General features: G+C 38.6%; 1 protein-coding gene across 1 annotated transcript in view; it reads right to left on the bottom strand.

Moving 5' to 3' along the window:
* Positions 1–14,000, bottom strand: part of MAP7 (microtubule associated protein 7) — a 142,744-nt gene that overhangs the window by 26,538 nt on the left and 102,206 nt on the right. Inside the window, exons 4-7 of the mRNA XM_065889186.1 lie at positions 10,623–10,786; positions 9,702–9,819; positions 5,716–5,826; positions 161–274 (exon numbers count right to left, since the gene is read on the bottom strand). Coding sequence (XP_065745258.1) covers positions 161–274; positions 5,716–5,826; positions 9,702–9,819; positions 10,623–10,786 — 507 coding nt within the window. The remainder of the gene's footprint in view (positions 1–160; positions 275–5,715; positions 5,827–9,701; positions 9,820–10,622; positions 10,787–14,000) is intronic.

Raw genomic sequence — 14,000 nt, 5'->3', positions numbered from 1 at the left:
ACCAACACCAACAGACACATTTCCAACGCCATTCCACCAGGAGGAGGAGAAGCACGCGATGGGAAAAATTGAGATGGGATTAGATGAAAATGGGTGGCTTAGAGACGCTTCTAAAGGAGGACTTTACCTCACGGAGAAAGTTGCACCTTGACAGTTTTACCTGTATCTCCAGACAAGGCAGCTGTGCTTTTACTTCTGGCCAGGAACGAATGTGTGGGCGTCAGCAATCTGTTAACCACGCTGCTCTCCCATGGGCTGAGCTGCAGGCGGCGAGCTAAACGTCACCACATAAGTGAGATGTTAGAAGCATTCTTTCCAGGGGCGAGGGGGTGCAAGGCATCACCCCTATCGCTCCCACACGCCGGGCCTTCGCGAGAGACCTCGACAGAGACCAGGCTGTCCGGGGAGGAAGCTGGTGGAGAGTCAGGGCAGGAGGGACTCTGCTCAAAGGAGCAGCTATTCCATAAGGTGCCTCTCTTCAAGAGGTTAAGTTTGTGGCAGGCTCTGTATTAGTTTTATGGACACAGATTTTGCTAACCACCCTCCTATGGATCCAACAGGTAACAAAACAGAAGAACCATTTCCAGCAGGTTTGGCATGTATCTCTGAGTCTGTCGAACCCATCTGCCCTCATCAGGATGGGCGGTGAGCAGACAGCACACACCTCAGCCAAAAGGCGTCCTAAGTACCCTGAATGTCAACTTCAACAAAGTCGAAGCTTCATGCAAGACTGGAAATATGTGGGTAGAGAAAAGGTCTCCATTAAGTTTTGCTACATCTCCATGAATTGCTACTTGGGCAACTGGAGGAAATTAGATATAATAAAGTGAAAGAGGACTCATGCAACGTTCTATGTAAGTTTTTCTTTTGACTTTCCCATTTAGCAAGCAAGTTCTTTAAGGTCCCTGGTTTGGCAAAAACATAAAAATTCTGATGGAGGATAAGGGTAAAGCTGAAGATAAAATTAAGATAGAAAAGCCAAAACTCAATATAATCATAATGTCAGAAATTACTAGTGGGTGTGTGAAGAGTCAAGAAAATGAATTTAAAATGATGCAATGAAGTGGAGTCCCAAATTGTACTGGGGCTTCACAAGACCACTGTTAGGAAATGCATGCTAATTATAAATTAATTACTTTGCTTATACTGTTAGCTTCCAGTGATGGTCCATGAAAATACAGAAGCTAGTTTCCTAAGATATCAGGAAAGAAGCTTGCAAAATCCTACAAATATCACTAAAATAAAGTGATCATATACACTTGACCCTTGAACAATACAGGTTTGAACTGCGCACATCCACTTATACATGGATTTTTCCACATTTTATATTTCCCAATAAATATACAGTTGGCCCTAGGTATCCATGGATGCAGAACCGGCAGATGCGGAGGGCTCACTATGGAACTTCAGCATCTGAGGACTTGGGTATCTGCGGCGGCTCCTGCAACCAACCCTCCGCGGATACTGAGGGAGGACTGTATCTCTATTTTAGAATACACTTCCAAGTCGCTTATAAAAGTCTTTCAAACTGTCTAAACCTGACAAGGCCACTTCTGTTCTGCATCATAAACAGCAGGTGCAAGTCCTCTGGTCTCTGGAGCAACTGTCCTTATAATACATTTTTATATATGTTATATTTTAAAGAAATGACTTCTGAATTCTAGGAAATTAGTTTTAGTTAATAGAAGCCATCCGATGTTAAAGGCTGTTGTAGAAAATATCCGCTCCTATTTGAAAGGAAGTATCAACCTCCAATAAGTACGTTAATTATCGGACTTTATTTTAAAAGAGTAGCTATTTTGATGAAGGTGCTGGTGAATTTAAGAATTAGTGAATTCTTTACTAGAATTTCTGTTTATTGGGAGAGTCTTCATGGTTAAATTCAATCTGCTGACAAATAAAAAGATCTGTTATAAAAACTATTGTAATAGTTACACCGTTAGTAGAACGCACAGTAGGATAAGTGCTATTATAAACTATAGTATGGCAGAGTGTGTGTGTGTGTGTGTGTGTGTGTGTGTATGTACCGCAGAATATAGTCTAACCTAAAATTAGAATACATTCAGAGAATTAAATCAGTGGGAAAAGTGATTAGGATTAAATTAAAATCTTCACTAGAATTGTATTTTCAGTAGATGATGAAGGGAAGAAGAGGTGAATGTTTCCTTTTCTTAGATAAACTCTGTAGGATAACTGGCTTAGAACTGTAGAGATGGTTTATCAATGAAAAGCCATGTCTTTTTTTCCCCTTGATTGAGAAGCTCAATTACTTTATTTCTGTTGGTCTTTAAGGCATCAACCAAAGAATCTGCCTCAAATGAAGATCATTAAACACTCTCTCTGACTGGTGTTTAAAGCAAATCCAAAGAGATTTGTTTTATAGCTTCGAAACTGTGAATGAAAGATTTTGAGAGGAGAAACGTTTCCACTTCTATCACATTCATAACTATGCTCTGAGCAAGAGAGAAACAGATCTCTTCCATGACTTTTTAGTAAAGGTTAGTACAGGAGAGTTACTTTATTGTTTTTTTTTTTTTTTTAACCTAGAGAGGCCTAATTGTGAGATGATAAGCTCCCGAAGGAAAGGTATTAATTCTCATGAAACAACTACAGTATTGATCCTACTTAAGCACTTAAAATGAGATATCGACAATTCCCATAAAAGACCATCTGGTCCAAGGACACAATCAAACATTAGAGATATTTGTGCTATCCTGTTCCTTCACAAGCAGGAGATCACTATTCAGTTCCAGATGATGGGTGCCATGCAGAAATCAGGCAAGTGTTGCCACATCCTGACCTAAATGTCATATGAAATCTTACATTTTTAAATATGATGGCAATTAATTAGATCTAAAACAGGAACAAAAAACCCCTGCTCTGGTCAAACAGAACACGTGGGCAGGATTCAGCTTTAGGTCCTCCACCATGTCCTCTAATCTAGATCCTGGGGAAAAAAATGTATGAACTAATTTTCAGCAAAGAGTAGCCAATTTCCTTCTTACTTTTTTCAAACGCCCTATTCTTCTTCCTTGAGAAAAAAGCTGGTTAAGCAGGAAGCTTAAGATAATATGCGATACACATTTTTAATGCAAAAATTTCCAGGGGCAATATTCTCTCTGTTGCAGCGATTACAGAAATCTTTGGTAATCAGGGGTTTCCTTTAACTCGGGCATTTTATCAGTTTATGTGACACTATATTCAGGTGTGATGGTCAAAATATTTAAAAACTGGTGGGGCAAGGCACCAGTAGAGCTCTCCTAGTAGAGCTAGTAGATAACACTCTGTAGCACAGCTCGGGGAAGTGGATATTTACCAACTGGTATGGAAATATTCCAGCATTTTGAATAACCAGCAGAGCATTCCAGCTGAATGTCAACTTTAATAGTATCAGAGCTTCAGTTTAATATCAGCTTTAAGGCCTGTGCAGGGCTGAGAAAGCTCAAACAATCTAGTAATGGTGTACACTCTCTATGATCAGACTGTAAAAGCCTCTAATAATTTGATAAGAATGCTCTCTACTTTGATAATAAAGCATAATCGAATTTAAAAAATAGCAGAAAAGAAATTATACTAACTAAATTACTTAAATCTCTAAATTAGAGAAGTTCAAATGCAGAAGATTTCTATTCTCATTAAAAGACAGAGCCCTCTCACTGTGCTAGTTCTGCCTAACTTAAAAAAAAAAAAATCGCTTCCTGGACCACACGGGAGCCCCTGGATGAAGCGGATCTTTCTTCCAGGCTGACCTCGTCAGTTAGACCAGAACTGGTTCACAGTTCTTTTGATAAGGGGGAAGGAGACACGGAACCCGTAAATTTAGTGCTCTCCCCCTTATCCTTTTAGTCCAGCTTAGCATTGGGTTTTATAGGCCTGCACCATGATTCAACGGGCAATTTCCTGGCCCCAGCTATGAACAGCTTATTGAACTGCCCCTGACCCTTAACCTCACCCAAAGGAAGAGCGCGTGGAGTCAGGATTGATGTAAGGAAGGACATCCATGAAGGAGAGAACTACAAATGCAGCGCAGCAACAACATGGGTTGGGAGCTGGTGATCTCTGTTCTAGTCCCTCTTCTCCAGCGATTAACTTGTAGGATTTGAAGTCAGGCCCTTCACCTCTTAGGGACTCTATTATCCCAACTGAAGTAGATGAGCCAACCAACAAATTTTTCCCAGTTCTGAGATCCAATTACTTAAGGATATTCAATCAGATATTGTCATGCAGAGTCTACAAAACATCTTATTTCTAGTTGACACAGCACTGTCAATCCACAGAAGTGTGGACAGTACTCTGTTCGGTTTATTGCCCATCTGCCTACCCCCAACCTTGCCCCAGTTTCGGCTACGGGATTGTAGGAGGCAATAAACCAAGGTTTAACTGAAAACTGCCATGAGTCCCAGTTATAGTTTGTCTTAGACCCACGTTCACAAAAATATAAAATTCAAGTGCTAAGCGACCAATCCCAAAGAAAAGATGAATACACAACTGTTAAGAATAGCATGCTATATTTTACGTTATTTTAAGGGAATTGGTTTGAAAATAAAGGCTACTTATGAAAGGAACTTCAATTCATAACACTTTTCTCTAACATATAAAAGGCCATTAATTTGACTACATGTCTAATATCAACGATTTAGGCAAACTAGGTTAAAAAAAATGATTTAGGTTAAAAGGCAAGAATAGGCAGTTGATTCATTTACTGCTTTAAGAGATTAATTATAACATCAACGCATTATATTGTACATAACAATGACACCATAACTTTTATACAATACAAAATATACAAATACACATACACACATATAGAACATGCACACATTACATTCTTTTTAAAGACTATAAACACTTCAAAACCAATCAGTTTCTTAATAAAGCACTCAAAGTCACCACAGTTTGTTACTTTCAAAGAGTATGTGTTTTTATATTGCACAATAATTCTTTGGTTTTTTAAATTTAAAATCATTTTAGTTATGTAAAACAAGCAGCTTATCTTAAAAGCTCGATTTTTCATTCTATGATGCGTAAAATAAAACTTTCATTTCATAAGTAACTCAACATTCATGTACTGTAAATCCATGGGATGAACAAAACTCAAAATTCAAATAAAATGTTAATTGGAGGACTATGAATATTGAAATTTTTAGGAGGCTTAAATAATGATGTTCTTGAAGTTAGGCCAAATCCCTTTAAATGAATGGACACCAGAAAACCAGTCACACACACACAAGAAATGCAGTAAGAAAGGTTTGGTTAAAGGAGAAATAAATTAGCAAAATGAAATCTATCAACATGAATCATTTAAAAAGGTCTTTTAGAAAGTTAAAGCCTGGAATTCCCCAAGTACAGATGAAAAGTCAAAGACAATCTGATTGAAGTGAAATAAATGTTCATAGCAAAGATTATTTGCATGTTGGTGGATAAGTGGGTGATTTCTGGAGCTGTAAACTCATGTACTAAAAACTTGAGAGAAGCACCGCTTTCATCACTGCTAAATGCAATCATTCAGCCAAGTTCTAAAATGAGAACCGTTCTTGTCGCAAGGAAAATGCTGCTCAGACGTTTATTGCTTTTTTACTCTGAAGTTTTTTTCTTCCTATTTAAGAAACGTAGGGAAAGCAACTTCAGATGCTTACTTTTATCTGTAAACATCCAGAAAAAAAAAAGCATTAAGGAAATAACAGAACACTTTTTTTGTTTTCCTTTTGACTGTACCTCTATCTGGAGAATTTAGTAAAGTTGCAGATGAAGAGGAGAGCCGCTTGCTAATGACGGGATCAACATGTTTCGAAAGATTCATGGTGGAAACTGACCTCCTGTCTGGATCTAAAACAAATGGAGATAATGCTAATTGACAGCCAGCATGCAGGATTGCAATTTCCTAGTTCACTGATGGAAGGAAAAACTAGGATTGGATGCTTTCAGCTCTATGACTAGATCTTTACTATAGCACAGTTTTCTAAGTGGACATTTTAAAGGTAACTTAAAGGCTAGAAATAATACTCATTTTTCTTATAGGAAAATAAAAATATAAAATAACTATTCAGCTCACCAGTTAGTCAGCTAGGGAAATTCAAGCATATTGTTATAATACAACAAATGTAGGAAGACCAAAGGAAAGCCAGCGGAGGACAACGAAAATAATGGAAGGGGACTGTGAAGCACAAAGGGGCCCATAAAAGTGAACGCCTTGGGCTTCCCTGGTGGCGCAGTGGTTGAGAGTCCGCCTGCCGATGCAGGGGACACGGGTTCGCGTCCCGGTCCGGGAAGATCCCACGTGCCGCGGAGAGGCTGGGCCCGTGAGCCAGGGCCGCTGAGCCTGCGCGTCTGAGCCTGCGCGTCCGGAGCCTGTGCTCCGCAACGGGAGAGGCCACAGCAGTGAGAGGCCGGCGTATCGCAAAAAAAAAATTGAACGCCTTCATGATTTCCCAAAGTGTGAACAATAGGGTAGTAATAGTGCTGGTAAGCTAGGATGCAAACACTAGAATAAAAAGAACACCAGGTTCTGTGCGTCTGCTGATACCTTTGCTTGTAGAGTCATTTTACCCAGGGCATTAAAGTTCATTATAGAAAAACAGATTAAAAAGAAAGAAAAAGAAACCCTTTAGGTGTGGTAAGAATGGCCCCCAGAGCAGTTCTTTTTTTAAAGTACACTAATAACCACTCCTCTGTGCCCATAACACAGAGTTTAGTGTGGTTTACAGATGTAGAATCAGCCCACAAACCTGCCTAACAAAACTGGCAGCAATGCAAAGAAAATCAGAATTCTTTCTCTTTAAGTTTATTAATAATATTCTTATTGCAGTTGGATAATTTTAGGGTAATTCTTAAAGTTCAAGGCAGAAGAGAAATAATAGCTGTATAAAAGGCAAAAATCAGCTCTGATAGTTTGTTCTCCGTACAGTGGAACTAAGCTATAACCACACTCACTAGCGTAAATCATGTTCCCTGAATAAAACTGTGCATAAGGAAAAGTCTAAACATCTCATCATTATATTTACGTAGGATGCAGGGAGTTTTTCTGGCCTATAATAGCCAAAGTTAAAGGGGTTTTGCCATATTTTATTTTATTTTCTATGGTTAGCTTCTTCTAAAACTGAAAACAAACCAAAATATTCCTCGTGAGAGAGGCCTTCAAACCCCGTTCCCACTGGTCTAACTAACCCTGGTGGTAAAAATGTTAAAATTTCCCCCACAGAATAACCATTTTGGGCCATTATTTACAGTGTGCAGGAGATAAGCAAGTCTTCCACCAACATCAGACATTCCTGTCTTCTACAGGGACTCATCTTTACGGTTGAAGCAATTAAATTAAAAATTTTTTTATTTATTGAAGTATCCTTGACTTACATGAAGCAATTTAATTATTAAAAGGAAAATAACCAACCATCATTTCTGTGACTCAAATTTACACTTAACTGATGGGCTCTTAGGGCAATCCTAACAAAGAAAAGATTTAGGGTAAAATGTCAAAAGGAACATCTTAATGATAAAATGTGAGGTTCAAGGGCACAAGGAAGGAAAATGAAAGTCATTTCTAGGAGATCTTACAGCAATATCTTTTCTGATATTGCTTTATATGTTAAGCTTCAGTTGGGCGGAGATTGTGTCTACATGCAGGCCTAGCATGCATCATTAAAATTATGGAGATATAATATGTATTTATTATATTACTTAACATGTAAGAATTTTTAATCTTTTTCTTTTCCTCTCTGAACAAAACACAGATCCACAAAAGGATTCATGAAGAATCGGTTTAAAACGTATAAAGTTTTACAAAGCAGTGCGAGCTGATGTGGGAGCAGTGAGACAACACACTGATTTAATCCGGATTAAATTCAACTTCTAGGATTTGTTCATTGTACCTACCACAAGTTAGGCCTTGTGGTGAAGTAAGGGGTACTCAAAGTGATCAAGACCTAGTCACTGCTCTCAAGATCTCAGCACATCATTCTGACCTTTGAGAATTTTGGCAAATTCCCATTATTTTCAAACTACTCTGTTCCAGTATAAGAGCCATTTTCTCTAATTCACAGACCTTATAAAAAAGGATTTTATCCAACGGCTCACAAATACAACGCTGGTTTCTCTTGCTCTGAGTGGCAATAACAAAGGTTATATATTGAACTGAGTGTGGAAGCAAGAAGTAAAGCTAAGTAACTTGAGTTCCCCTCAAAAATGTTTGAAAATCTGTAACAGGTTTACATGTGTAACGTGCACATGTAAAACAGGAAGCCAGGTAAAAGAAAAATAAGTAAGGTTTTAAAGTACATACCATGACAGCTTTTTTGCATAGAACAAATATGCAAAATTATCCCTAGAATGAAATATCACATGTAAATGATCCTTATGACCACAGATTTGATATGTGCCCCACAGCAAATACCACTGGGTCATGAAGAGCCAAGGGAAAAAAACATGCTTTCAAATTTGGTTCACTGCAAAGTTGTGGCAACATGCTTTTAGATCTTTTTAAATGAAGGGGTTATAGAAGACACACTGAATGTTAGGAATGAAAGAGAATAAAGCAAACGAAAATCCATAGCTATTCAGATTAAAACTGAAAGTGGCAACAGCTGTACTGATGGGGCGGTTGGGTGGATAAAGCCACACTGGATGTACTTTGAGCCCTGGTGATGTATTAGTGAAAAAACGTTTTTTTAAGGTTTTATCCAAAAGGATCATTTAAAAAGAAAGTAAACATAGTACATGTAATTTCTTTATTTCAATACCTTTAAGTCACCTGAGTCATACTATCAACACTTGAGAAACACTGTGCCACGTCCCAGATCTAGGTCTATGCAACAGGATATTAAGCATGCATTATGACTAAGGTGGTGATGGTTCAGCTATCGATGAACTGGCCCTAGGTCTGAGGTGCTAGCTACAGGTCAGGCAATCAGCAAATCACAAGGATGTCTGTACCAGGTTTTCTAGTACCACCAAAAGTTGTGAAGTGGTGGTCCAGTCCTGCTAAATCGAGAAAGGTGAATGATGACTCAACAAAACCACCTGGGGACAGAATGTAAGACAATGATTTTTCAAAGTAAATTAAAAAAAAAAAAAGCTTATTAGACTCACACAAATGAAAAAGAACTGACACACTATATAAAATTCAAGGTGTATTGAATTTACAGTACAAAAATAAAGCCTTTCACTAAATCCAAATCTCAGTACAATTTTATGTCAATTCAAGAACAAGGGAACATCCATTTGCTTGGACATCTACTATTTCTAGCTTCAGAAATCTGTATTTTCTCTTGAAGAGCCTTAGCGTTGCATATACTTTAGGGTCAGAATACATAAGCTCATAGTATTGATTCTGATTGTCAATATTGCTATGGTTCTTCCAGAGAAAAAGACGAAACTGGTTAACCTATTCCATAATCCTGAAACCACTATGCAAATGAATTACTTAAAATAATGTAGAGTTGAAAGTAGTTGTTTAGAAACATTGCATAGATTTCCAATTCTTTAAAGAATTTTGTAAAGGACGAGAAAATCAGCCTGTGTGGAGGGAGGGAACCTTATCTTCTTACCTCCATCACCCTCTTATCCTCAAACAGTAGAAGCATCGTTTAAGTGTAACTTAATTATTTCCGCAGGATTTTTGTTTTGCAAACACAGAATAAAAAAGCAACTGTGACTTGTACTGTCCAGAAAAAAACAGTGATTTTTGAAAGCGGTTACTGTCTGTTTACCTGCGCTGTGGATACTGGGGCTCCCGTGGAGAGCACCTCCCCATGACCACCGGTTATGCTTCTGTTTTGGCTTCAGGCTCCTTTCCATTGTACGTCGTACAACGGCTTCATGGCGTTCCTTAAAGGGAAGAGAGGAGCTGATGATTAGATTCCACCTGGATGCCTGAGGAGTCTTCAACTTAAGGCAGAGTGGAGAGAGAGGTACTACTTAAACTTCCTAAGTCCTACACCTTAAGGTGAGAGTAATATCAACCTGGGTGGGGGGTTACTGAAATTATTAGGTTCCAGTTGATAAAACGCTTGGCATACAGCAGGTACTTAAATAAATGACGATTACTATTAGTACTGGGAGTGTGATGCTTCCATCAACTCACATAAGCCTGGCAGTGCAGGTCTTAGCTTAAACACATGTGGTACTGTATTTTAAAAACAGCATCTGGAATCTACGGATGTGGGTAATCCTAACCCCACAACTTAATGGATTGTACGACTTTCTGTAACTTACCTATTCTGAGTCTAAATGTCCATTTTCACAAAAACTGACAACACCTACTCAAGGATTGAATAAGAGTTAAATGAGACAATCTACGAGAAAATGTTTGTAAATGGTAAAGCCCTACAGAAATCCAATTACTGGGAGTAGTCTTAAGACTTCAGTATAGATGAAGTAAACATAAATAAGTTATAGGCCTAGACCAGAGAAATGAGCTTTTAAAGTTCCTGGGGCAACAGTGACAATCATACCATTCTCTACCTGATTTCCACACCACAACCTCCCTAGAAACTATGACTCTGTAAATCTGCTGCCTCTGAGACATTCTTGGTGTGCATCCCAGCGCCTTAACGGGAAACTTCACAGTAAACGTGCTGTGTTTCTTAAACAGACGAGCCTCCCACGTTTCCCCCAGAGCAGCATCTCACCTTGTCCTCCTCGAGCCTCTGCCTTCGCTTCTCCTCCACAGCAGCCCTCCTACGTTCCTCTTTCAGCCTCTGCTCTTCTAACTTCTTCTTCCGCTCCTCCAGGTGCTTTTCGTAGTGCTGCCTGGCTCGCTCTTCTCTCTCTAACCAGATTATTTCTCTTGCAGCTTCAGGAAGAAAAATGAGGGAAACCAAACACAGGCAGGTTTAAAAACTTAACAGTTAGGGCTGTAGAAACGGCCCACATTTAACAAACATGGATGGGGTCTTTGATTTTAATTAACCAACCATGGCCTTTGCTTTTCTCAAATTTTCAGGAAAAAAATATTACTGTTAAATTTTTAGCGTAACGTAATATGCAAACAACGAGGCCAGAGAAGATGCACTGAATTCTACTCTTTGGGAAGTGGAACAGCCCTCTAGTTTGGTGTATTATTACTGCAGGAGAGTGCATGCATCACATCTCAATGCTGATAGCGATGTGATGCACTCAAACCCATAGTACCATCTGTCTCTCTCTCATTAAAACATGTGCTATCCTCCAGATCAGAAGTGTGTGCCTTGGGCTTCCCTGGTGGTGCAGTGGTTAAGAATCCGCCTGTCAATGCAGGGGACACGGGTTCGAGCCCTGGCCTGGGAAGATCCCACATGCCACGGAGCAACTAAGTCCGTGTGCCACAACTACTGAGCCTGCACTCTAGAGCCCATGAGCCACGACTACTGAGCCCACGTGCTGCAACTACTGAAGCCTGTGCGCCTAGAGCCTGTGCTCCGCAACAAGAGAAGCCACTGCAATGAGAAGCACACGCACCGCAATGAAGAGTAGCCCTCGCTCACTGCGACTAGAGAAAGCCCGCACGCAGCAACGAAGACCCAATGCAGCCAAAAATAAATTAATTAAATAAAAATTTAAAAATTTACGAAAAAAAAGGTGTGTGACTTCATTTGTTTCAACATAGCATTGGTTCTGTAAGTGTTAAAAGGATTTGGGAGAAAATCCCAAAGATTGATAGTTGATGAAAGATATGCCTCACAGGCATATCACACTGAGTCAGTAAAAGGATGTCAGGGATCAAATAAACAGCCGACCTTGTGTCTGAAGAGTTCATAATCTATTTAGGTAAGACTTAAAAAAAAAGCTGAATGAAAATATACAACTCAAAAAATATGGTTCAATGATGGAATGCTTCCTTTCTTCTTTACATATATATGCTCCTTCCTCATTTCAGGGAAAAATAAATCCCACAAAACTTTAAAAAATATGATGCTTCCTTCAGCCGTGACAGCTAAACACATTTTTAATGTGAGTTATTAACATTGTTGGCAAAAGTGTCCAAACAAGATATCAAGCATAAACCTGGAGGACACTATGGTGGTATATCAATTAAAATGTTACTTTTTAAGGGAAAAACAATAAATTCAGAACATTTTGCTTCCTCTAAATCTTTGATATTAGAGATTCTGTATTTCTGCTACCATTAAATCTTTCCAGAGCTATTCATTTCAGGAGACAAATCTACTGAAATGGATCTGAACTGGCTTGACTTTCATGGAAGGAAAAGCATGAGGACAAACCCACAGTAAGTTTGTCCTCTGACATCACTCAGGGTGGTACACAGAGATCTGGGTTTTCCCAGCAGCTCTGCTGCTAACATATAGGGAGACCTGAACAATTTCATTTGGATTTCAGTTTACTCTTGCCTAAAACATGAAGAAATTGATCTTCAAGGTTCCTTCCTTCCAATGTTAAAAGCCCATGGTTTTAAAGAAATTCTCAGGCCCAAGTTAAAAGTTTACTCAGAGAAAAAGCATATAGTATGTGCTCAATAAATATTTACTGAATGATTGAATAAATTAAAAAAATACTCTGAGAACACATATTAAAGGTAACAGATAGACAACATTATTCACAATAGCCAAGATATGGAAGCAACCTAAGTGTCCATATCAATAGATGAATGGACAAAGAAGATGTGGTATACATAGGCCATGGAATATTACTCAGCCATAAAAAATAATGAAATCTTGCCATTTGTGACAACATGGATGGACCTAGAGAATATTATGCTAAGTGAAATAAGTCCTACCTAAACCTGGCCTTAATATCTTTATTTGGTCTTGTTCTGCATTGCTCTCCAAAACATCCTCTTCAATCTCCCTGGAGACCTTTCTCCTTACTGTACCTCCTAAACAAACCATACTTCCCCCATCTCTTTGCTCCTGTGGTTGCCTTGCTGGGAAAGTTGCTATCCTTTTTTTTTTATCCAAACAGATCAATCCTTTAAGGCAGTAGCCTCATGAAAACACAGATTGCTGGGCTCCAACCCTCATTCATTTCCACTTTTTCTAGAATGGGGCCCAGTAATCTTCATTTTAAACAAACTTCCCAGGTGATTCTGGTCCCAAGTGATCCACTGATGGCATATGGAGGAACACTGCCCTTAAGGTCTTCTCCAGAAGCTCCATCTCTTCAGGGCTCATTGCTGCTCTTATGACATCTACCACAAACTTTAGCATTTCTTATACTCTGATTTCTGTGTAGCAAAGGACTCCCCCTCCCACTTTTTTTCCACTCACTATAGTGTTTTTCACAACTTGTACATAACCAAGGGTCTTACTAATTAATTACTTCCTGATTCATTGAGAACTACTTCTTGACTCATTCACCCATAACTGTCCGGTCTTAGGCAAATTATTTAACTTCCTTATGCCTCACTTCTGTCAGGGTAAATTCTGGCTACATATACGACCTTCTCATGGGTTTACTGTGAGGATTAAAAGAATCATTACATCTAACATAGTTAGAATAGTTCTCTGCACTTAGTAAGCATTCAGTAAATATTAGCCATTATTGCTAGATTTGTCATCATCATAATTCCAATTCAGAAAATTAAAGGTAGCTCGTAACATTGCGTTATCAATCACAACAGGGCTAGACATTATTACAACAATAATTAGTTTTATCCCAAATAGTCTTTTAAAGGAAGAATATTTCTTTATCAAACTCTCGAGTTCCACTTCTAATTTTCTACCAGGACGTGGAGATCCTATTGCAGTGCCTTTTTAAACAACTGTCGTCTTTAAACAGCCATACAGAGAACAGGCAAACAATGGTGAAATAGCAAACAGCAGTTTCATATTATGGCAGAGTATGCTGGTGACTGCTAGGATTATTACCAAGTACAGATCATGCAATCTTTTAAACTGAGGGATAATGTAAAATATTTCAATATTTTAATAAGAATTGAAAGTTAAATAATTCTAAGAGGTTTAGTTATTTGAACTATTCCCTGTGGATAATAGAAAATATCAAAGTTTTGTATTTTCTCATTAAGAAATGAGACTTTTGAATGCAAGAAAAAAAATCAACAATTGCTATGG

The sequence above is a fragment of the Phocoena phocoena genome, chromosome 12 (assembly GCF_963924675.1).
Source record: "Phocoena phocoena chromosome 12, mPhoPho1.1, whole genome shotgun sequence".
Taxonomy (NCBI): domain Eukaryota; kingdom Metazoa; phylum Chordata; class Mammalia; order Artiodactyla; family Phocoenidae; genus Phocoena; species Phocoena phocoena.
Note: the sequence above shows the minus strand (reverse complement) of the source record. Positions and strands in the feature narration are given on the sequence as shown.